At 48.1% G+C, this 22,304-nt stretch overlaps 1 protein-coding gene across 1 annotated transcript; it reads left to right on the top strand.

Annotated features, from left to right (window-relative positions):
* The first annotated feature begins 52 nt into the window (after positions 1-52).
* Positions 53-20,651, top strand: CENPX (centromere protein X). Its single transcript, XM_075014274.1, has 5 exons — positions 53-207; positions 1,807-1,858; positions 18,236-18,289; positions 19,608-19,696; positions 19,904-20,651. Exons 1-5 carry the CDS (start codon positions 169-171, stop codon positions 19,916-19,918), a joined length of 249 nt encoding a protein of 82 aa, XP_074870375.1. The 5' UTR covers positions 53-168; the 3' UTR covers positions 19,919-20,651.
* Positions 20,652-22,304: the final 1,653 nt, after the last annotated feature.

Genomic DNA, 22,304 nt, shown 5'->3' with positions numbered 1-22,304 from the left:
GGGACGGGGGTCGGGGGAACGGAACCACCGCACAGTGACCCCGCAAGCGTCTGTGACCCACTTCCGAGTTCCGGTAACCATGGGACCGCGGCTTTCATGACGGGACTCGCAAATCTAGGCCCCGCCCTTCGGTGGGGGTGACCGAGCGGCGCGCGGGGTCGCGCCAGGATGGAGAAGCGGGAAGAGAACGCGAGCGGCTTCAGGAAGGTGCGGCAGGGCGGCTGCCTCAGGGCTGCACGGGGCGTCCCGCGCTAACCGCCGGCCCGGCGCCGCTCTGGGAAGCTCTGTCCCCTTCCTGGGTAGCCTGGCCCGGCCCCGCCTGCTTGAGCCGCGCTGCCGACGGCCACCCGCGCTGCGCGCCCCCTGAGCGCGGCCTGCCGTCCTCCGGCCGCCTGGCTGTGAGGCGCTCCCACGCCCAGCTCCGTTCCGTGCTCCTTTCCTGCGGGCCGCAGGTCCCTGGCTTCCCCCCTCTGCCCATCGCTGCCTGGCAGAAGAGCCGCTTCTCACTGGGGTGCTCTTGGCAAAGACGTCTTGGCCGGTCAGAGCTGCTAACTAGGGCAGCCCCAGGCTCTTGAGCATCCACGTGGAGCTTCTCGTGTGGCACCTTTGGTTTTGTTTTGACTTTCCCGCTGACTTTTCAGCGCCCTTGACGGTCCTCCTCCCACGATCCTTCCTTCTTGCTGCCTTTGATCAGTGCACTCCTGAGTGCAATCTTGTTTAATATGTTTCTGTGAGTGATATGCAAATTTTCTTCCATGTCTCTGCCTCTACCTCATCAACTCCTTGCTTCCCTAAACTTTATTCTGAAAACTGGTTATCTGATAAGATACCTTGTATCCAGTTATTGCCTAAGATTTGATGCCAGGTGTGTTCAGTCCCAGCTGATCTCCAAAAGCATAGCCTAACAGAGCAGGGATAGCTTGAGGGACATGGGTAACTGCAGTCTATCGCTAAGTTTAGACTGTACAACTTCTAGGATTTACCTTAAACCCAACCAAGAAGGTTGCACTGGAGTTGCTAAATTCCCTTCAGTGGGTGCAGCCCAACTGTGACAGTAGTGAGAAGCTGAGGTTGACTTAAGTGACTCACTGAAAAGTGTAGAAGTGTTTCCTTCCCCCACCCCCAGCAGTCTGCACTACTGATAAAGAGGGAAAAATGTACGATTTTATTAAGATAGAAACACAAACCACAGCTTCTTATTGGAAGTTGAGAATGGCAGCATTCAGGCTGTGTCCACACTTGGTCAAAACTTCGAAATGGCCATGCTAATGGCCAAAGCAAAGACTACGAATGAGGTGTTGAATAGAATATTCAGCACCTCATTAACATGCAGCCAGCTGCTTTCCAATGCATGTGGCTTAGCGTGGCTACACAGGGGTCCTTTTTGAAAGGACCCCGCACATTTCAAAATCCCCTTATGCCTCCCTGCTGATGGATTGAAGAAAGTGCTTGGACCAAAAAAAAAAATCTCTCCCCAAAAACTGTAGGAATAAGGGATTTAAATACTGGTTTATTTGTATTGTAGAACCAGCCAAGGCCTGGATCCTTTGTGCTTGGTATTACACAGATTATTATTACTATTAGACAATCTCTGCTCCAAAGAACTTACAGCCTAAGCAGTAGACAAGACAAAGGAGTGGGGGAAAACTGCTGAGAGACATGCTACCTCAGAAGAGGCTGGGGCATTTCCTCCAGCTGTCGGACAGGGAGGACATAACTGTTTTTACAGTTTATAACCAGGAAAGGTAGGAGAAGGAACTTAACTTGTTTCTCACCAGTTGTATATCATGTTCCTTTTGCATGCAGGAGACTGTGAACAAAATACTTCATCTCCACTTCAAAGATGACAAAACTCGAGGTAAGTAGTTCTGCTCTATAAACAGACTCCCTGTAGCATGTACTGTAGTTTTCTGGAGTTATAGTTTTCTTATTTCTGGGGTATTAAACACACAGAGTGGTAAGGTGATATCTTTTATTAGCCCATCTTTTGTGGGTGAGAGAGGCAATGTTTTGAGCCACACAGAGCTATTTTGAAATTCAAGAATAGCATAGGTAACCAAAAAGCCACCCTGTATGTGTTGGTTCTCTGTATATGTGGACAAATTCTCGTTCCTTGGATTTACATAATGTCTGAGGCACTACTCTGGCCCTTATTGCCATAGAATCTTTACTGTATTTATCCTCAAGGTAGGAAGGTGCTATTACTCCCAATTATGCAAATAAAGACTTAAGACCCAAAGAGATTAAGGGTTTGTCTACCTGGGAACATTAAGGATAATTCAGAATGACTAATGAAAGTTGTGAATTTTAAAGTGGATTAGTTGAACTGAATTAAACCTGTAGAATCATGGACTCTGAAGGTACCTCTAAAGATGATCTAGTCCAGTTCCCTGAACTTGTGGCAGGATTAAGTATTATTTAGAACATTCTTGACAGGTGTTTCTCTTTCCTCCAAACTAACCTAACCCAATTTTTTCAATCTTTTCTTTTAGGTTTAGATCTCTAATCAGTGTGCTCACTTTTCTCTGGACACTGGCTACATCTTTATTGAAATGTGTTCGGAAATGGATACAAAATTCCAGTTGAGTTTTAATCAGCACAGATTAGAGCAGAAACATTACTTATGTCTTGCTTACAAGGTACCTGTTAATACAGTCCAGAATAATCGAACCATTGCCTATTTATTTATTTATTTATTTTTGCAACAGCATTAATCATATTTAGCTTGTGGATCCACTGTGATGCCCAGATGTCTTTCCACAGTACTCCTTCCTAGGTAGTCATTTGCCATTTTATATGCATAAGTGATTTTTTTTCTTCCTAACTGGAAATCTTCACATTTTTCTTTATTGAATTGAATCCTGTTTTCTTCAGACCATTTCTCCAGTTGTCCATCTTATTTTGAATTTTAATCCTGTCCTCCAAAGCACTAGCACCTCTCTCAGCTTGGTTTCTCCACAAGCTTTATAAGTGTACTGTCTATATCATCTAAATGATGAAAATACTGAACAGAACTGATCCCTTACTTGACCCAACTCAATATGCCCATCCAGCTTGAAGGAACAACTGATAATTATAGTGCAAATGATTTTCCAACCAGTTATACACTCACCTTATAGACACTCAATTTAGGTTGTTATTAGTCCATTGTTTTCTCTAGTTTGAGATCACGAGACAGTATCAAAACCACAGGTATTAAAAAAGTGATACCACACCCATCACACACATCCCTTCCACAAGGCTTACTGCCCTGTCAAAGAAAGCTTTCAGGTTGGTTGGACATAATTTGTTCTTGATATATGCATTCTATTCCTCATTAGCATTTTAGGGGTTTGCAATTTGATTATTTGCTCCATTATTTTTCCAGGACTGAAGTTAACATTACTTATTTGACTTCAACTCTTGTACTTCAAGAGGAGCATCGGTCATCTACAAGTCTCCTCCACTTCATTCTGTCTTGAGACAAAACTTCTAGCTGACTCCAGAAGTACCCCAGTTGTCCTTCAATCTCAGTAGATTTTTTCCACATTATCCAAGATCTTCCTCTCTGTGTTTTCCTTGTGGGTTTCATGTGAAAGCCTGACTGACTATACTGGATGATGGTTTTCTGAGTGTGTGGCCTAGACATCCCCACTTTCTTCTCTTGATTTTAATGTCAAGTGGTTCTTCTTTTGTTCTGTTCCAAAGCTCCTCATTTGTGACACATTCTTGCCATTTGATGCACAGGGTGTACCTCAAGCATCTGTTTATGAATCTCTGTAGCTTGTGATTTTAAGACTTTTTAGTACATCTGGTCTTGCATTCATACAAGAACACACTTCACATTTGTTTTCAAGATATGCAGTTTACTCTTCACAGATTTTGTGATCTCCATATGGGATAAAGAGTCTTAAATGCAGATGTTGCTTTCCCTATCCTGGCTCTGATACCCTTGTCTGTTCCTCCGTCTTTGCCCGTAATACTCCCCAAGTAGGTGAAATGCTCCACATCTTCCAGGTCATCCCCTCCCAGTGTGCTAGTGGTGTTGGACTGGTTCATCCTCATTGTCTTGGTCCCTCCCTTGTTAATATTCAGTCCAGTCATTGAGGCAGTTTTGTCTAGCATTGTGACCTTTTCTGCCATCCTTTGATGTTGGTGTGAAAGGAGGGCGACATCATCAGCATAATCAGCGTCCTCTAGCTGTTTGAAAAGTGTCCACTGAATGGCCTGTTGACAGCCATCTGTTGTCCTGCTCATAATCAAGTCCACTGTGATCAAGAAGAAAGGTGACAATAGGCACCCTTGTCGCACTTCTGAGAGAATGCTGAAGGATTCTGTCAAGACACCATTGCGCAAAATTTCGCACGTACAGCATTCATACATTCACAGAAACATAGAATCATAGGGCTGGAAGAGACCTTAGGTAGTCATCCAGTCCGGCCCCCTTACTAAAACAGGACCAACTCTAATTAAATCATCCCAGCCAGGATTTCACAAGCCAGGACTTAAAAAATTCTAGAGGTGCAGATTCCACCATCTCTGCAGGTAAAGCATTTCAGTGCTTCACCACCCTCCTGGTGAAATAGTTCTTCCTAATATCCTACACCTCGCCCTCTGTAACTTCAGACCATTACTCTTTGTTCTGTCATCCATCACTACTGAGAACAGCTTCTCTCCATCCTCTTTAGAGGCCCCCTTTCAGGAAGCTGAAGGCTGCTTTCAAATTGCCCCTCACTCTTCTTTTCTGCAAACTATCAGCCTAGATCCGAGCCTCTCCTTAGAGGTCATGTGATCTAGCCCCTAATTATTTTCATTGTCCTGAACCCACCCCAATGTATCCTCATCCTTTCAATACTGGGGGGGCCCAGAACTGGATGCAGTACTTTAGATGAGGCCTCACCAGTGCCAAATAGAGGGGAATAATAACTTCTCTAAATCTGCTGGAAATGCTTCTCTTAATACACCCCAATATGTCTTCAGCCTTCTTGGCTACAAGGGCACCCTGTTGATTCATATCTAGCCTCTCATCCACTATAATCCCTAGGTCCTTTTCTGCTGCCCCGTTATTTAGCCAGTCAGTCCCCAGTGCAGGACTCTGCACTTCTTGTTGGACCTCATCAGATTTCTTTTGGCCCAATCCTCCAATTTGCCTAAGTCACTCTGGACCATGTCCCTATCCAACGTACCTACCTCTCCCCTAGCTTAGCATCATCCTCAGATTTGCTGAGGCTGCAATCCATCTCCTCATCCAGGTAATTAATACAGATGTTTAACAATAATGGGCCTAGAACCAGTCCTTGGGGCACTCCACCTGAAACTGACTGCCAATCAGACACTGAGCCATTTATCACTATCTGTTGGGCCAGACCATCTAGCCAGCTTTCTGTTCATTTTACAGTCCATGTATCCAATCCACACTTCCTTAACTTATGGGCAACAATGTTGTGGGAGATTACCAAAAGCTTTGTTAAAGTCAAAGTATATCACATCCATTGACTTCCCCATGTCCACAGAGCCAGCTACCTCGTCATAGACGCTAATCAGGTTGGTCAGCCAAAACTTGCCCATGGTGACACTGTGCTGACTACTCTTGATCACTTTCCCCTCTTCCAAGTGCTTCAAAATAGATTCCTGCAGGGACCCCTCCATGATTTTTCCAGGGACTGAGGTAAGGCTGACTGGTTTATAGTTCCCTGAATTGTCCTCCTTTCCTTTTTTTAAAGATGGGCACTACATTTGCCTTTTCCCAGTTATCCAGGATCTCTCCCAATCTCTACAACTTTTCAAAGATAATAGCCAAATGCTCTGCAATGACATCTGTCAATTCCTTCAGTAGCCTTGAATGCATTAAATCCAGACCCATGGATTTATGTGCATCTAGCTTTTCTAAATAGCTCTTGACCGGTTCTTTCCCCACTGAGGTCTGTCCACCTCCTTCTCATACTGCATTGCCTAGTGCAGTAGTCTGGGAGCTGACCTTGTCCCTGAAAACTAAGGCAAAAAAAGCACTGAGTACTTTAGCCTTTTGCACTTCATCTGTCACCAGGTTACCTCCCTCATCCAGTAACGGCCACACACCCTCCCTGATTATCCTCATTGTTAACATGCATGTAGAAACCCTTCTTGCTCCCCTTCACATTCCTTGCTAGCTGCAGTTTCAATTGTGCTTTTGTTTTTCTGATTACTCCCTGGCATTCTTGAATAATATATTTATACTCCTCAGTCATCTGACCAAGTTTCTACTTCTTATACACATCCTTTCTGAGTTTAAGCTCACCAAAGGATTTCCCTGGTATGCCAAGCTGGTTGCCTACCGTATTTGCTTTTCTTACTGCGCATCAGGATTGTTTGTTCCTCTGCCTTCAATAAGGCTTCTTTAAAATACTGCCAGTTCTCTAACTTCTTTCCCCATCATATTAGCTTCCCAGGGGAGCAACCCATCAGTTCTCTGAGGGAGTGGAAGTCTGCTCTTCTGAAATCAAGAGTCTGCATTTTACTGCTCACCTTTCTCCTTTTGTCAGAATACTGAAATCTACCGTCTCATCATTGTTGCAGCCCAGGTTGCCACCCACTTCTTTTTCTTCTATTAGTTCTTCCCTGTTTGTGAGCAGCAGGTCAAGCTGCGCACAGCCCCTGGTCGCTTCCTTCAGCACTTGTGCCAGGTAGTTCTCCCCAACATTCTTGACAACTTTCCTGGATTGTCTGTGGGCTGCTGTATTGGTCTACCAACAAATGTTTAGCTAATTAAAGTCTCCTGTGATTTGGAAGCTTCTCTTAGTTGTCTGAAGAAATCCTCATCTATCTCATCTACCTGATCTGCTGGTCTGTAGCAGACAACAGCCACAATATCACTTCTATGCTTCTGCTTGTCAGCTTAACCCAAAGACTCAACTGCCTTTTCTCCCTCCTGGAGCTCTGAGCAATCATACTGCTCTCCCACAGAGTGCAACTCCTCCTCCTTTTCTCCCTGCCTGTCCTTCCTGAACAGTTTATACCCTTCCATGACACTTCTCCAGACACATGAGTCATCCCTCCAAGTCTCTGTTATTCCAATCACCTCATACTACTTTGATTGTGTCAGAGCCTCTATTTTTCTTCTTTGTTTCCCAGGCTTCTTGCATTTGCATACAAACACCTTCGATAATTTGCTGATTGGCCTACTTTCTTCTTTCAGACTGGGAGTTCTCCTTTGTTCTTTCCTCCTTCCCCACTTACCTCAAGGCTTGTGTCACCATCCCCTGACCAACCTAGGTTAAAGCCCTCCTCACTAGGTTTGCAATCCTGTCCACCAAGATGCTTTTCCTCTCTTTGGCTGTGTCTACATGTGCCCCAAACTTCGAAATGGCCATGCAAATGGCCATTTCGAAGTTTACTAATGAAGCGCTGAAATGCATATTCAGCGCTTCATCAGCATGCGGGCGGCAGCGGCGCTTCGAAATTGACGCGCCTTGCCGCCGCGCGGCGCGTCCAGACGGGGCTCCTTTTCGAAAGCACGCCACCTACTTCGAAGTCCCCTTATTCCCGTGAGCTCATGGGAATAAGGGGACTTCGAAGAAGGTGGCGTCCTTTCGAAAAGGAGCCCCGTCTGGACGCGCCGCGCGGCGGCAAGGCTCGTCAATTTCGAAGCGCCGCTGCCGCCCGCATGCTGATGAAGCGCTGAATATGCATTTCAGCGCTTCATTAGTAAACTTCGAAATGGCCATTTGCATGGCCATTTCGAAGTTTGGGGCACGTGTAGACGTAGCCTTTGTTAGGTGGATCCTATCTTTTCCTAGCAATCCTTGTTCCCAAAACAGAATCCCATGCTTAAAGAAACCAAATCCCTCTGACACCACCTGCACAGCAATGCATTTACTTCTATGATTCAACTGTCTCTATCTGAACAACAAGTCTTGGGGCACCTTATAGACTAACATATTTTGGAGCATAAGCTTTCGTGGGCAAAGTCCCGCTTCATCAGCTGCATGAGTGGGGGGGTGGTTTCAGAGAGGTATTTAAAGAGTGGGGTCCCAGTAAAAGGGAGAGCCAGAGCTGACAAGGTCTATTCAGCAAGGTGGAAATGGCCCTGTATCAATAGTACTTATCAAAAGAGGAAAAAACAAATTAGATCAGACAGGGGGATGTGAGCCTTTGTCAGAGTCTAATAGGGAGCTATTAACACTCAGAGCAGAGAAGCTGTTTTTGTAAGCTGCGAGCCACTCCCAGTCTCTGTTTAGCCCTTGGTTAATGGAGTCAAATTTGCAAATAAATTGCAGCTCAGGTTTCTCTCTCCATTTGATTTTTGAAATGTTTTTGTTTCAGGACTGTCACACTTAAATTTGCCACTGAGCGTCCAGGTAGATTGAAGTGTTCACCGACGGGCTTCTGTACATTCTGTACATTACAAATCTCTGAGTTGCAATTTATTTGCAAATTTGACTCCATTAACCAAGGATTAACTGTTCCAAGTTGGACTGTGGAAACTATCGTGACCTCTCCCTCCTGGGAACCGCAGGGAAAATCTTAGCTTGACTCCTCACAAAGAGACTCCTCTCATTCTCTGAAGAAATTTTCCCATAATACCAGTGTGGCGTCTGGCCATTCTGAGGAACAGCAGATATGGTCTTGACTACCTGGCAAATGCAAGAAAATATTGTGAACACAATCAAGCCTTATATATGACCATCCTCAAAGTGACCAAAGCATTCGTCTCAGTTGTAGTCCTGTGTGGATGATCCTCTCAGGGACTGGCTGCCCCAAAAAATTCATTAGCATTTTGAGGCTGCTCCATGACAACACGACTGCCACAGTATTGAGCAATAACAAATCCCAAAGCGACCCCTTTGAGGTCAAAACAGGGCAAATGACACAGCCTTACTTCACTCCTATCAGTGTTCCGCATCTTCATCGCCATGACCCTTCACCTCATTGATGGCAAGATTCCAGATGGCATGAAGATTGTCTGGAGAATGAATGGGAAGCTTTTCAATCTCAGGAGACTGAAGGCTAAAAAAGTAAGATATTGACAACCTCAATCATGGAGATCCAGTATGCAGATGACAATGTGGTTTTTCCTTTCTCTCCCACAGCCCTTCTGACCATCTTAAGCACCTTCGCTGAAGCTTATGAGAATCTTGGCCTCACACTAATCATCAAAAAGACCAAAGTGCTCCACGAACCTTCACTGATGGGACAATCGCATGCATTTCCATTGAAGTCAGCAGAGAACTGCTGGAAAATGTGGAGCACTTCCCATACCTTAGTCATCTTTCCACTAAAGTCGACATTGATGCAGAAATCCAGCATCATCTGAGCCATGCAGAGCCGTGCAAATCTGCTTTTGCCCACCTGGACAAAGGGTCTTCAAGAACTGGGTCATCTATCCAAAGACAAAGCTCCTTGTATACTGTGCAGTGGTTGTTCCATTGCTACTATATGCACAGGAAACTTGGACAACGTACAAGTGTCATTTGAAGGCACTTGAAAAATGTCAATGCTGCCTCAGGAGAATCCTAAATATCTCTGGGGAGGATAGGCGCATGAACGCTAACATCCTGGAACAGTCCTAACAGTACCAGCATTGAAGCCATTATTCATCAGCATCATCGTTGGACTGGTCATGTGGTTCAGATCTCTGATCAGCACCTCCCAAAAAGAGAACTTACTCACCGTAGTAATGGTGGTTCTTCGAGATGCGTCCCCGTGGGTGCTCCACAATAGGTGTTGGGCTCGCCCGGTGCCGCAGATCGGAAATCTTCCAGCAGTTTCTCCTGGATCGCACATGCGCCGGTGTGCACCGCTCCCTTGTGCGTCCCCGGCCACGTGCGCGATCCGGTCCCTGCCAGTTCCTTGACCAACCACCTCGGATGCTCCTGAAAGACACTAGACAGAGATCTGAAGCGGGGAGGATGGGCGGGTGGTGGAGCACCCACGTGGACACATCTTGAAGAACCACCGTTACTACGGTGAGTAACTTCTCTTTCTTCATCGAGTGTCCCTGTGGGTGCTCCACAATAGGTGACTACCCAGCAGTAACCCAAGAAAGGAGGTGAGTAATTGGTTTATGTGCAGCTTGCCTCCGAAAGGACCGCTGTCGAGAGGCGGGTATCCTCTTCGAATACCCGATGTAGGGCATAATGCTTGGCGAAGGTGTCATAGGATGACCAGGTCGCCGCTCTACAGATGTCCTTCAACACGATGCCCTTAAAGAAGGCTGTTGATGCTGCCACCGCCCTGGTCGAGTGAGCCCTGGGCGGGGCCAGCAAAGGAGTCTTTTGAAGCTCGTAGCACATTTTTATACAGGACACAATGTGCTTTGAGATTCTCTGTGAAGAGAGACCTTCTCCTTTTGACCTGGGAGCGAGAGAGACTAGAAGCCTGTCCATTTTTCCGGAAGGACTTAGTTCTGTCTATGTAGAAGGCCAACGCCCTCCTCACATCCAGGAGATGCAGGCGTGCCTCCTTGCTGGACCTGTGAGGCTTCGGGTAAAACGAGGGTAAAATTAAGATGGAACTCTGAAGAAACTTTTGGAACAAAGGCTGGGTGCAGCCGTAAGGTTACCACCTCCTTTGAGAACACTGTGCAGGGCGGCGTTGCCATAACTGCAGCGAGCTCACTCACCCCGCGAGCTGATGCAATTGCAAGGAGGAAGGTTGTTTTTGTTGTAAGGAGACGTAGGGGAACTGTGGCTAATGGTTCAAAAGGTGGACCCATGAGCATGCTGAGCACCAAGTCCAGGTTCCACGATGGTGGAAGCAGTTTCCGAGGGGGGTACAGGTTTACCAACCCCTTCAAGAACCTGGTAACGATAGGATGGGCAAATACCGTGGGCCCCTCCTCTGTATGCCGAAAAGCTGATATAGTGGCGAGGTGGACTTTTAGTGAGGATAAGGAAAGTCCGCCCCTCTTGAGGTCCAATAAGTATTCAAGTATTATTGGTATAGGAACGTCAAGGGGAGCTAACTGCTTGGTGGAATACCAGGCTGTGAATTGAGTCCATTTCTGCTTATAAGCCTTCCTGGTGGAGGTCCTTTGGCTACTTTCCAGGACTTGTTGTACTCCCTCCGTGCATGTACTTTCTAAGGAGCTGAGCCATGGATTAGCCATGCTTGTAGGCGCAGACTCTGAGGGTTCGGGTGCACTATGGACCCCTGGGCTTGTGTGAGTCGGTCCAGCGCCACCGTTAGAGGGAGCAGTGGGCGGTCCGACATGTGCAGAAGCAAGGGAAACCATTGCTGCCGATCCCACGTTGGGACTACTAGTATCATGCGAGCTCTCTCCCTTCTGGCTTTCTGCAAGACCTTGTGGCTAAGCGCTGTGGGGGGAAACGCGTAAAGTAGGGGGCCCTTCCATGGAATCATGAATGCGTCCCCCAGGGACCCCCGCCCCACTCCTGCCCTGGAGCAGTACTGGGGACACTTCTTGTTGTGCTGTGTGGCGAACAGATCGATCTGGGGAAAACCCCATGTATGAAAGATCGGTTGTAGCAGATCGGAGCGGATCTGCCATTCGTGCGTGAGTGCGAAGCGCCTGCTCGGCTGATCTGCTTTCATGTTGTGAGCGCCCGGCAAGTATGAGGCTTTCAACGTAATGTTGTTGGCGATGCACCAGTTCCACAGTTGGACTGCTTCCGCACATAGGGCATGGGATCTGACTCCTCCCTGTCGATTTATGTAAAACATAGTGGAGGTATTGTCTGTATTGATCCCAACTACTTTGCCATATATGTGTTCTCGGAAATGCTTGCAGGCGTTGAACACTGCTCTGAGCTCCAGTATGTTTATGTGCAGTGACTGTTCCGCAGGGGACCACAGCCTTTGCGTCACCTTGTCGCCGACGTGTACTCCCCATCCTATGTGGGAGGCGTCGGTAGTAAGAAAAATAGAAATATGTGGTTGGTGAAAGGGCACCCCGGCTAGCAAGTTCTTGGGGTTTACCCACCGTGCCAGGGATCTGCGCCCCTCTGTCACGGGTGACACCACCCTGTGAACAGTGTGGGATGCCGGTTTGTAGACGCTCGCCAGCCAATGCTGCAGGCTTCGCATATGCAATCTGGCATTCTGTACCACAAATGTTGCTGCCGCCATATGGCCCAGCAGCTGTAAGCACGTTAAGACCGGCACCGTAGGGCTGTATGTAATGACTTGCACCAGCGAACTGATGGCGCAAAAGCGGGCGTCGGGTAGGTACACCCTTGCTGTGATAGAGTTTATGCATGCCCCTATGAACTCTATGTCCTGTGTGGGGATGGTCTTTGACTTCGCGAGGTTGATGACTAGGCCCAGCGAAGAAAACGTGTCCGCTGTGACGCGTATCATGCGTAGGACCTCTGCCTTCGAGGCCACTTTCAATAGGCAGTCGTCCAGGTATGGAAATATGAATACCCCCGTCTGTGCGGGTAGGCTGACACCACTGCCAGGGTTTTGGTAAAGACTCTGGGGGCCGAGGAGTGGCTGAACGGAAGAACCCTGTACTGGAAGTGTTCCTTGCTGACCATGAAGCGGAGGAAGCGCCTGTGTGCCGGGTGCATCGTTATATGAAAGTAAGCATCTTGTAAGTCGAGGGCTGCAAACCAATCTCCATCGTCCAGTGCCGTGAGTATGGAGGCGACTGTAATCATCCAAAAACGTTGCTTGTGCAAGTAGCAGTTGAGGCCCCGAAGATATAAGATGGGTCTCCAGCCTCCTGTTTTCTTCTCTGTGAGGAAGTAGCGTGAATAAAATCCCTTCCCCTGGAATTGTTCTGGCACTCTTTCCACCGCCCCTATGAACAAAAGGTGGTCCACCTCCTGTTTGAGCCTCGCCTCGTGGGTAGCGTCCCTGAGGTGGGGCCTGGAGGGAGGCTTCGTCGGTGGGAGCGACTGGAAAGGGATCGCGTAACCCATGGCTATGATCTCCAGCACCCATTTGTCTGCGGTGATCTTTTGCCATTGGGATTGAAACGGTCTGAGGCGATGATGGAACATGAGATGAGAGTGGCACTGCGCGATGGGAGTGATAGTGCAGCCCTCGACATGCCTATCAAACTTGTTGCCTTTGGGCCTGTCCCGAGGGCGTACGGCTTTGTTGGGAACGTCACCTGGGAGTTCTGTACTGTTGCTGCTGTTGATGTCGCCCTTGGTCGTAGCTCCGTTGATACTGCGCATGCTGTGGTTGGTACGGGTAGCTTCTTTGCTGAGGATAATATTTTTTCTTTCTATATGGAGGGGTATAAATACCCAGGGTTCTAAGTGTAGCTCTCGAGTCCTTACTGGAGTGGAGGACCGAGTCGGTTGAGTCTGCAAACAACTTTTGCGTGTCAAAGGGAAGATCCACGATCTTCGCCTGTAGATCCCTCGGGATGCCCGATGTCTGGAGCCAGGATTCTCTACGCATGACCACTGCTGTAGCTGTTGAGCGTGCCGCCGTATCTGCCACATCCAGGGCGATCTGGACTCCCGTCCTTGAAGCTCCGTAGCCCTCTTGCACAATTGCCTTCAACACCGGCTTCTTATCTTCCGGAAGTGAATCCATGAGAGAAGTAAGCCTGGAGTAATTATCAAAGTTATGGTTCGCTAGGTGTGCCGCATAATTTGCCACTCTCAATAGCAGGGTGGAGGAGGAATATACCTTCCTGCTGAACAGCTCTAACTTCTTGGCATCTTTGTCCGATCCCCCCGATTTGTACTGAGAAGTCTTTGACCTCTGCTGGGACGATTCGACCACCAATGAGTTCGGTTGTGGGTGACTGAAGAGGAACTCCATGCCCTTTGCAGGGACGAAGTACTTCTTATCCCCTCTCTTGTTCACAGGCGGAACGGAGGCCGGAGTCTGCCATATGGTAGTGGCTGACTCCATAATGGCTTCATCCAGCGGGATAGCAATTTTGGATGAAACCGGGGGTCTCAAATTTTTCAGGAGTTTGTGATGATTCTCCTGCACGTCTACCGTCTGAATGCCTTGCGTGAAAGCCACCCTTTTAAACAGCTCCTGAAACTGTTTAAGGTCATCCGGGGGAGTGACATCCCCGGGGGCCATGGCCTCATCTGGAGAGGACGAGGAGGAACCACTAGGGTAAACTTCCCTCGAACTCTCAGGTTTCTGTGGCCGATGGTACACCTGCTCGCCGGAGGATTGCGAAGAAAAGTCTGGGGGTTCTAAAATTAACTCCCCTTGAGATAACCGAGTTTCCATCCCCGAACGGGAGTGCCCACGGGGGTATTGGACGGCCGGGGGGACTTGCCCCTGGGCGTAGGCCTGGGGTGTCTCTGTCCAGCATGATAAGAACGACCATGGCAGCACGGGCACAGGTCCGGGGACGGAGACCTGGACCACTCTCGGGGTGTGTACCCCCGATGCCTGGGAGAGCGAGACCTCCGCAATGACACAGATAGCAGTGACACTGGTTTGTGATAGTACTCCAGTGGATCCAGGCCCAGAAAGGGTGAAGGTGGCCCAAGCCATGGTGACATTGGTTGGAGGAACGGAGGAGGTGGTTCTGGATAGGCTGGAGGAGACCCAGGCCTTCTGGGCAGTGTGTGTAGCACAGGGGGAGGGCTTGTTGCTAGCAGCAGCGCAGCCCTGTCCGGAGAAGGGCTGTGGTGCCGGACTTTTGCTTTCACCTTTCCCCTCCCATGTGGGGCTGGCACCGCCCCCTCCTGCGCTGGGGATCCCGGCCCCGCTGTCGGCGCCGTGCTCGGCCCGCTCAGCTGTGGTTCCTGCAGGCTCCGTGCCTGTTGGCCCGGTACCGTGGGGGTTGGTGCCGCCTGTGGCGGTGCCGCTGGTTCTGGCGCTTGCCTTGCCGACGCTCTAGGCACCGCGCATGCCGGCTGTTTCGTAATCGGAGGCTCAACCTCTGCGACATGCGGTGCCGCTTGCCTGAGTATGCGGCTGGGGGCTGTGCACTCCGCCCGTCCCGCTCACTGAAACCACCGGCAGGGATCGAGCTGGGGAGAACTTCCTCCGTTTTTGCACCGAGGGGGTGAGAGAAGCTGCCTTCCTCTTGTGAAACCCAGAGGGCCCTTCTGATTGCCTCTCCGGCACGTCTGGCTGGAGGGCCTTATCAAACAAGAGCATTTTAAGACGCATTTCTCTGTCTTTCCTGGCCCTGGCCGTGAGCTTAGCACAGTGGGAACGCTTCTGGGTAACATGTGATTCCCCCAGGCATCGGATGCATTCACTATGCCCATCGGAGGCCGGCATAGCTTCGTGGCAGGACTCTCACTTTTTAAAGCCTGAAGAAGCCATCACGGTGAGTCTGTACTGTTAATAGGGTACTTAGCACCTAGTCCGTGCCTGTTTCCCCAAATCGCGGACACCCACCTGCAGGCAGCGGGCGGCCTACTGGCCTTCACGTCCACTCCTCTTCTCTGCTCCTCTCTTTTTTTTTTTTTTTTTTTAATACTCTTTGTCCTCTCTCTCTGTTTCTTTCCAAAAAAAAAAAAAAATCTACACCTAAAAACACTGTCTAATCTGACTCTGGCTGTAGCCTGAGCGGATTCCATCTGCAGCTGACGGCGGTTGAGAAGGAACTGGCGGGGACTGGATCGCGCACGTGGCCAGGGACACGCAAGGGAGCAGCGCGCCGGCACATGCGTGATCCAGGAGAAACTGCTGGAAGATTTCCGATCTGCGGCACCAGGCGAGCCCGACACCTATTGTGGAGCACCCACGGGGACACTCGATGAAGAACAGACTGTTTTCCTAATTGAAGGACAGAGGAGCATTAGGGGCTAGCAGAGGCAAGATAAGGACATGCTGAAGGCACGCATGAAAAAGTGCAGCATTGGTGTCAACATTTGGGAGAAACTTGCCCAATACTGTCCCCAGTGGAGAATGGTAATCCATGATGGGGTGGTGCAATTTGAGAGGTCCCACCCCAGTGCAGACAAGAAAAGGCAGAGAAGAAGAAAAGTGCGTCAAATTGACCCACGCCCTTCCAACAGCTACTAACATTTGTCTCTTCTGTGATAAGACCCGCAGCTCCAGAATTGTGCTGATCAGCCATCAATGGACTCAAATAGGAGGGTGACTTGAAAATATCCTACTCGTTATCAAGTGACCATTAAGAGTTCCTACCTGGATAAGTAGGAAGGGGTAGTAATCCACAGATTCAATGATTTTTGCAAGTCTGTCACATCCTGGATTCTAGCTCTTGGTAAGCAGCAAACATCCTTAGATTCCAGGTCTGGACAGCAGATGTGTGACTCCATCCCTCTTAGGAGGGAGTCCCTGACCACCACCACCCATAGTCTTTTCTTGGGGGTGGTGGTCATAAACTGCCATCCCTAGACTACACATCCCTTGCCTTCCAGTCAGTGGGGTTGTCTCATTCTGATCTCTTCTCTGAGAGGTCTCTGCTACAGCATTCTCCACCATATCACCTGTGCATACAGCCTGAAAGCAGTTGCTTACCTCCACTGCAATTGGAGATACCTGAATTTGGCTCTCCTCCTCCTAGAGGTTCCATGCTTCCAATTTTCTTACTTGGTTTCTACTGCCCTCACTGGTTGCTCAGCCTGCTGTGCCTGCAGAACTAAATGCTGCCTTCTGCTGAGGAAGTCTTCATGTTCTCTGATGGACCAGAGGGTTGATTCAAGTCCTCTAATCTTTTCTTCCAAGATGGTATCCAGTTGGCACTAGGTACAGACAAAATCCCTTCTATCTTCCAAGAGTGAGACAAAGCACAGTCTATGTAGGTCACAACAGTTGGTTTGTCACTATTTTTCCCTTTCTTCACAGAATTCCCTCAGATGATATTAGCACCACCTTGAAGGACAGGAAACAAAACTATTAAAAATATATGGGGCTACTCCCAGGCAAACTCCCGTTAGCAGCCCCTTGCCAGTTGTGTACCCTCTGACTTTGAAGTCTTCTCACATTTGGTCCCTCGTACCCCTGGTGAGTCACTGTGGGAGGGGCTCACTCACACACAAACTGCCACTGTAACTAAGCTCAATCAGTAACAAATTCAGTCAGCCTAGCAAACTGAAATTCAAATTGAAACTATCAGCCTAGAAGTCAAACTCACCCACAAGTAACTGATTGTTTGAATTTAAGTTAATTTCAAACAGCCAGGAAACACAAACAAAATTGTTAGTGCCCAAAAGAATAAGTAGCATGGGGTAATAGGCAGAGGGCCAGATGATCCTCAGCATTTGCTCCACAATGTCTCAGTTGCAGGGCCTTGACAGGTAGCACATTTCCTCAATGTCACCTCAGGCCAACACATGGGTGCTTCTGTTCCCCTTTAGAAGGGAGTCATTACATTAGGATTTTTCCTGGGAGTGCTGGCTGGTATCCCTCTGCGCTTGAGGGTATATGGCTTCTCTTCCTTCACCTTTGAGGTTGATTCTCCATCACTTGTTGCCAGGGCAACATAACCATTCTTTATCACTATGGCAGATGGGCTGTGAGAAGAGATGGAGAAGTGCCTGCTGCCAGAAATAAGTAACAGCCAATGTCCTCTGTAACAGGGTCAGAACTGCGGACTCCGTGTGGAAGGCAGCCTAGAACCCAGCCTGGGCTAGGGAAAAGGCAGGAGTTAGTTAAGCTCCCGTGTGGAGGCAATAGGGCGTGGTACAGGTAATCAGTTAGAAAGGTCCAGCTGAGCTAACTGCCAGGAGACTTAAAAGCAGGGAGGCAAACAGAGCAAGGGGAGGAGAGAGAGGAGTGTGACACACACTATGAGGGAAGTAAAAAGTAGCAAGAGCAAATCAGGAGGAAGAAAAGAATGCTGATACCAGAGCTGGGGAGAGAGTAGCAGTGGGCTCCCCTCCCCAAGCCAGGCCAACAGACTTGTTTGGGGAAGAAGCAAGGAGCCTGAGCCAAGGCAGAGGGGGCACCCTTGCCACACCTCCCAGTGACTGAGTCACATCCTCCTTCCCTGGTGGCATGACAGTCCTCTGTAGCTGTGTAGTTTCCTCAGCCTTTGATGTCCCCATATGAATACTCTCAATTAATTCCTTCTGGGCATGGATGGTCATCAGTCTAGCTACCTCATGTACCTCTCCCATCAACTTCCCAAGATATTCCACTGGCAGACACCTTTCACACTGGACAGTTCCCTCCCACCTAGATTTCTGAGGTGAAAAATGCAAGCCACAGTATCTGCATTCTCACCATATATAGATGTTCTCAGAATTAAACTGGCCTAGTTTAAAGTCACTCAAGGAATTTGCCGAGAAGTTTGTGGTGGAACGAGGACTGGAACTCAGGCCAAAGCTAACAGCCTAATCTTATGCCCATCCTTCTTCCTTTTGTAGCATATCTGCTGATAACACTTCTTTCCTTTCTCTAGTCAGTAGTGAGGCTTTGCTGCTAATGGCAGAAATGCTGAAAGTGTTTGTTCGAGGTAAGTGCTTAGGAGCTGTCCTTTAGAAAAAAGGTGGTAACTCCTGCAAGGGCACTTTGCTTGCATTTTGATGGAGCTTAAAAAAAAAAATCCCTCCTAGAAAGGCAGTCTTCCATAGAACTGCTCCTCCTTGGGGTAGTCTGATAAGCAAATTCAAGCTCCTGTGGCAGGATATCATAAAACAAAATTAGGTACCTATAGCCTACAGCTTCCCTGGAGCCAGCTCTCGTCCCCACCCCCATAGGGCAAAGCTGGGGCTCCAGCAATATCCCTCCCACCCCCAGTAGCTGGAGTGCCCTCCCCCACCCACTTGCTCAGATCCCATACCCCATCTCTTGCCTAGACCCCCCTCCCCTCACTCTACCATACCCCCACCTTCTGTCCAGATCCTCTACCCCATCCCTGTATCCTATCCCTTGCCTAGATTCCCCTCCCCTCACTCTGCCTCCAAACCAGAGTCCACCTCCAGTCTGCTTCTTCACCCTTGCCTCCTACCCATCCCATTCTTCATCCCTCTTCCACACACTGAACCCCTCATTTCTGGGCACATCCCAGAACTTTTTGGTGGGGGGCATAAAAATCTACTGGTGCCTGGCCTCCAGAAGAGTTAATCTGACTTGTACAAAAGCTTGAAGCTGTCCTCTCCACTAGCCTCCATGCAGGACTGAGGTGGTTGTTGGGTGCCTTATCACTGATGGTTGGGTGCATCTCACTTGTGTGGCCTCTAATTTTTTTCTGTTGATTACTGGCCCTTGATGCAAAAAAGATTCCCCACTCCTGCTCTAAGGAAACCAGCTTGTGCTGTCAAGATGTACTAGTCCTGGTGATAGGTGGTTATACCGATTCTGCCTGCACAATGGCCTATCCTACAGTATACCTCCCAACAAGCTAGTAGTGCGAGTGGAGAGTGGTGACTGGAGTGGAGCTGGCTTGTCTTCTCAGATGGTGGCTGTATAATACCATTAAAGATCCATTTTACAACAAGATTGGGATGCTAAAACCAAGAAGGCTCTTGAGAAAGCACTTCCCCCAATGAGCTGAGTGCTTTTATCTTATGATGTAGCTGTACCCTGAAACTCAGCCCTATTAGCTTAGTGTTGGAGGGGTAGCTGTGTTAGTCTGCATCTGTAAAATCCACAAGGAGTCCTGTGGTACCTTAAAGAATTATTTGGGCATAAACTTCCATTGGCAAAAAACCACTTCTCATGCATGAGGAAGTTTCTGCAAAACTTCACAAAAGCTTACACCCAAGTAAATATTCTTTAAGGTGCCACAGGACTTCGGTCACCTTTGTGATATCTGTCTTCATATATTGCAGAAGCTGCAGCACGTGGTGCTCGGCAGGCTCAGGCAGAAGACCTGGACAGGGTGGATATTGAGCATGTGGAGAAAGTGCTGCCACAGTTGGTATGTAAAGTGTAATTCAGCTTCCCCTGCTAACAAGATAAGGATGTGAGCAGAGGCATCTTAATCCCCTTCCTTTAGGGAGATATTTGGCTTGTTAGTAATATCCTCACAGGACTACTGGGAGCCCCCCCAGATGTGTTAATTACTAGTTTTGAAGTGCCTCTGGGTGTTATGGGAGCTAAACCAGCTGCTGCTCTCTTCTTACAGCTTTTGGATTTTTAGAGACCTGAACTGGATTCATCAACTGCTGAGAAGAGAAAATCCTGCTGTGGGAGTTAATCTGACACTGAATGTCTGGACTGGCACCCTTTTGTTTAGCTACTGGTATAGTCACTTTTGGGGCTTTTCTATCCCCTTGCCATCTTGTTGCAGTAGCTGCTGCTTTTTTACTCATCTGAGGGGGGCAAGCCCCTGGCTGCTGCAAAGATTAAGATACCATTAGAAAAGATACATTGCACACTTTGTTGTAGAGAAAATGCCTGTAGTAGGGCATATTGCCCTTCAACAGTGTCTCCCATCTTCTCCTCACACTCCTGCAGATTATAGTCCATAATAAATAGCTTGGCTAAGGCACTGCTACTTTTTCTACTGGTGTCAGAAACAGGTGCCAGGCTCTCTGGAAAGAATGAGTGGCTGGAAACACTTCTCTAGCTGTGGGCTCTCATCACCTCAGCAGGTTGCTATGGCACAGGTTTAAAGTCCAATTCCATGGCTGTCTGAGCAGTTCATCAGGCACTGTGCTGAAAGTCTGTGCCAAAAGCAGGTACCTGATCTTTATTTATAAAATAAACAGAGCCTCTCCCCCAATGCTTTCCAGCATTCCTCCAGGGCTGTGACATCAAAGAGTGTTTAGAACCTTTTAACTGTTTGATATTCTTCTCAGAAGCTACTTCCCTCTGCTATAAATTTGTTCTCACAAAGAAACATCAATAAATCAAAAATAAGTCTCCCTGGCTCAGGCTTTTCACTGCAATTAATCATAGAAAGTCATGTTGCTTCAAAGACTTGCTCAGCTTCCCCCACCCTCTTCTCTAAAACTTCACAGGACGAAAGGAAAACTCTTAAAAAGGGACAGAATAACAAACAGCATGTGTGAGACTCCTACATCATGGGACAGTCTGTCCCCTTTGCCAGCAGGGAAGGGGGGAAGCTATGAAATAAGAAACCTTACACATGTAGGCATAACCTACACTACTGAACCTGGCTCTGTTGGGAAATATTAAGTGCTACAGCAGCAGCTGACACCAGCACGTATGAAAATTACCTTTCCTACTTCTTTTATTGTCTATTTGCAGGGTCCCTTTGGAAGAGCAACTGAGATTTCCCAACTACCACAGTCCCAGCACTGCTCTGCTCTTTCAAATTGTGACCCTGGGTGATAAGAGTTAGAAAGACTGAGTTGCCTTTTCTGTATGTTGCTCAGGATCTGCAGATCACAGTTCTACAAACACCAGGCAATTTGAGGCTTTAAGAAAAGATTACTAATAAGCCTCATTTGATCTAACCTCTATATCATATACTTACGCATGATTCGGAGCACTGAGGACTCCTCATTGTGACTACCTGGCTGGAAAGCCTGCAGTTACTGCATAAGACTGTATCAAGGCCTAGCAGTATTTTTCCAGCGAGCGCTTACCTTGCTCCTTTCCTGGAAACACCATTCTAAAGATCCATCAAGTTTGCCTGCTAGCTTCCATGACCCAGGAACTGTCACTCTCGTGTGGGTCTTTATAGTCACAATAGACGCTGTAAATGAAGTCCTCAGTTGAAACTTTAAAGGGCGCAATCCATAGTCTATGCAGACTGAAGGATGCCTACTACTACTTCCATGACCCAGAAAGAAACAGTTCTGTAAGTCAACTTCCTTGTGAGAACCAGGCTAACGGAACATAAGTGGAGGGTGGGTGTGTAACTGATAAAGCCAATCTTTGATGGATTGAGGGTTGGTTTTGTTTCCTAACTGTTGAAAGGTGACAGCCTTTCACTACCCCACTGACCAAACCAGTTTGCCAAGGCTGTGTAGTCTAGATAGTATCGGCGGGGTAGCCGTGTTAGTCTGGATCTGTAACAGCAATGGAGGGTCCTGTGGCACCTTATAGACGAAACAGAAAAGTTTTGAGCATGAGCTTTCGTGAGCACAGACTGATGAAGTGAAGCATCTGATGAAGTGAGTCTGTGCTCACGAAAGCTCATGCTCAAAACTTTTCTGTTAGTCTGTAAGGTGCCACAGGACCCTTCGTTGCTGTTATAGTCAAGATAGACTGTCTTGGGCAAAGAAGAATTACCTCATTCAGCCAGTGTCCATAATTAGCAATACGAAGGCTGGTTCCTGTGACTCAGAGGCTGAACATCACTTGCTTACAAAGATTGCTTCCCAGAGGTGCAGTCCCTTAGCCATAATGTAATTGGAGGAGCAAGAGCTAGCTTGATTTTAAAATTAGAAAGTTAATGCTGGGAACCCTGTTAAACCCAACACTGCTGCCTTGGCTGTTGCTCACCTGCAGTTAAACAGAAATTGTGCCAAGATTTTGGTATCTCAGAACCAGGTTCCTCTCTGAAGCACCTGCACCATACTCCAGACTGAATAGCAGGTCATCCCTGTCAGTTA

Source organism: Carettochelys insculpta, chromosome 20 (genome assembly GCF_033958435.1).
Source record: "Carettochelys insculpta isolate YL-2023 chromosome 20, ASM3395843v1, whole genome shotgun sequence".
Classification (NCBI taxonomy): Eukaryota; Metazoa; Chordata; order Testudines; family Carettochelyidae; genus Carettochelys; species Carettochelys insculpta.
This window is presented reverse-complemented; position numbering and strand designations above follow the sequence as displayed.

Coding starts and splice junctions, on each gene's coding strand:
- CENPX (XM_075014274.1), top strand. CDS start 169: ATGGAGAAGCGGGAAGAGAACGCGAGCGGCTTCAGGAAG. Junction 208..1,806: donor ACGCGAGCGGCTTCAGGAAG/GTGCGGCAGGGC, acceptor TTTTGCATGCAG/GAGACTGTGAACAAAATACT. Junction 1,859..18,235: donor CAAAGATGACAAAACTCGAG/GTAAGTAGTTCT, acceptor TCCTTTCTCTAG/TCAGTAGTGAGGCTTTGCTG.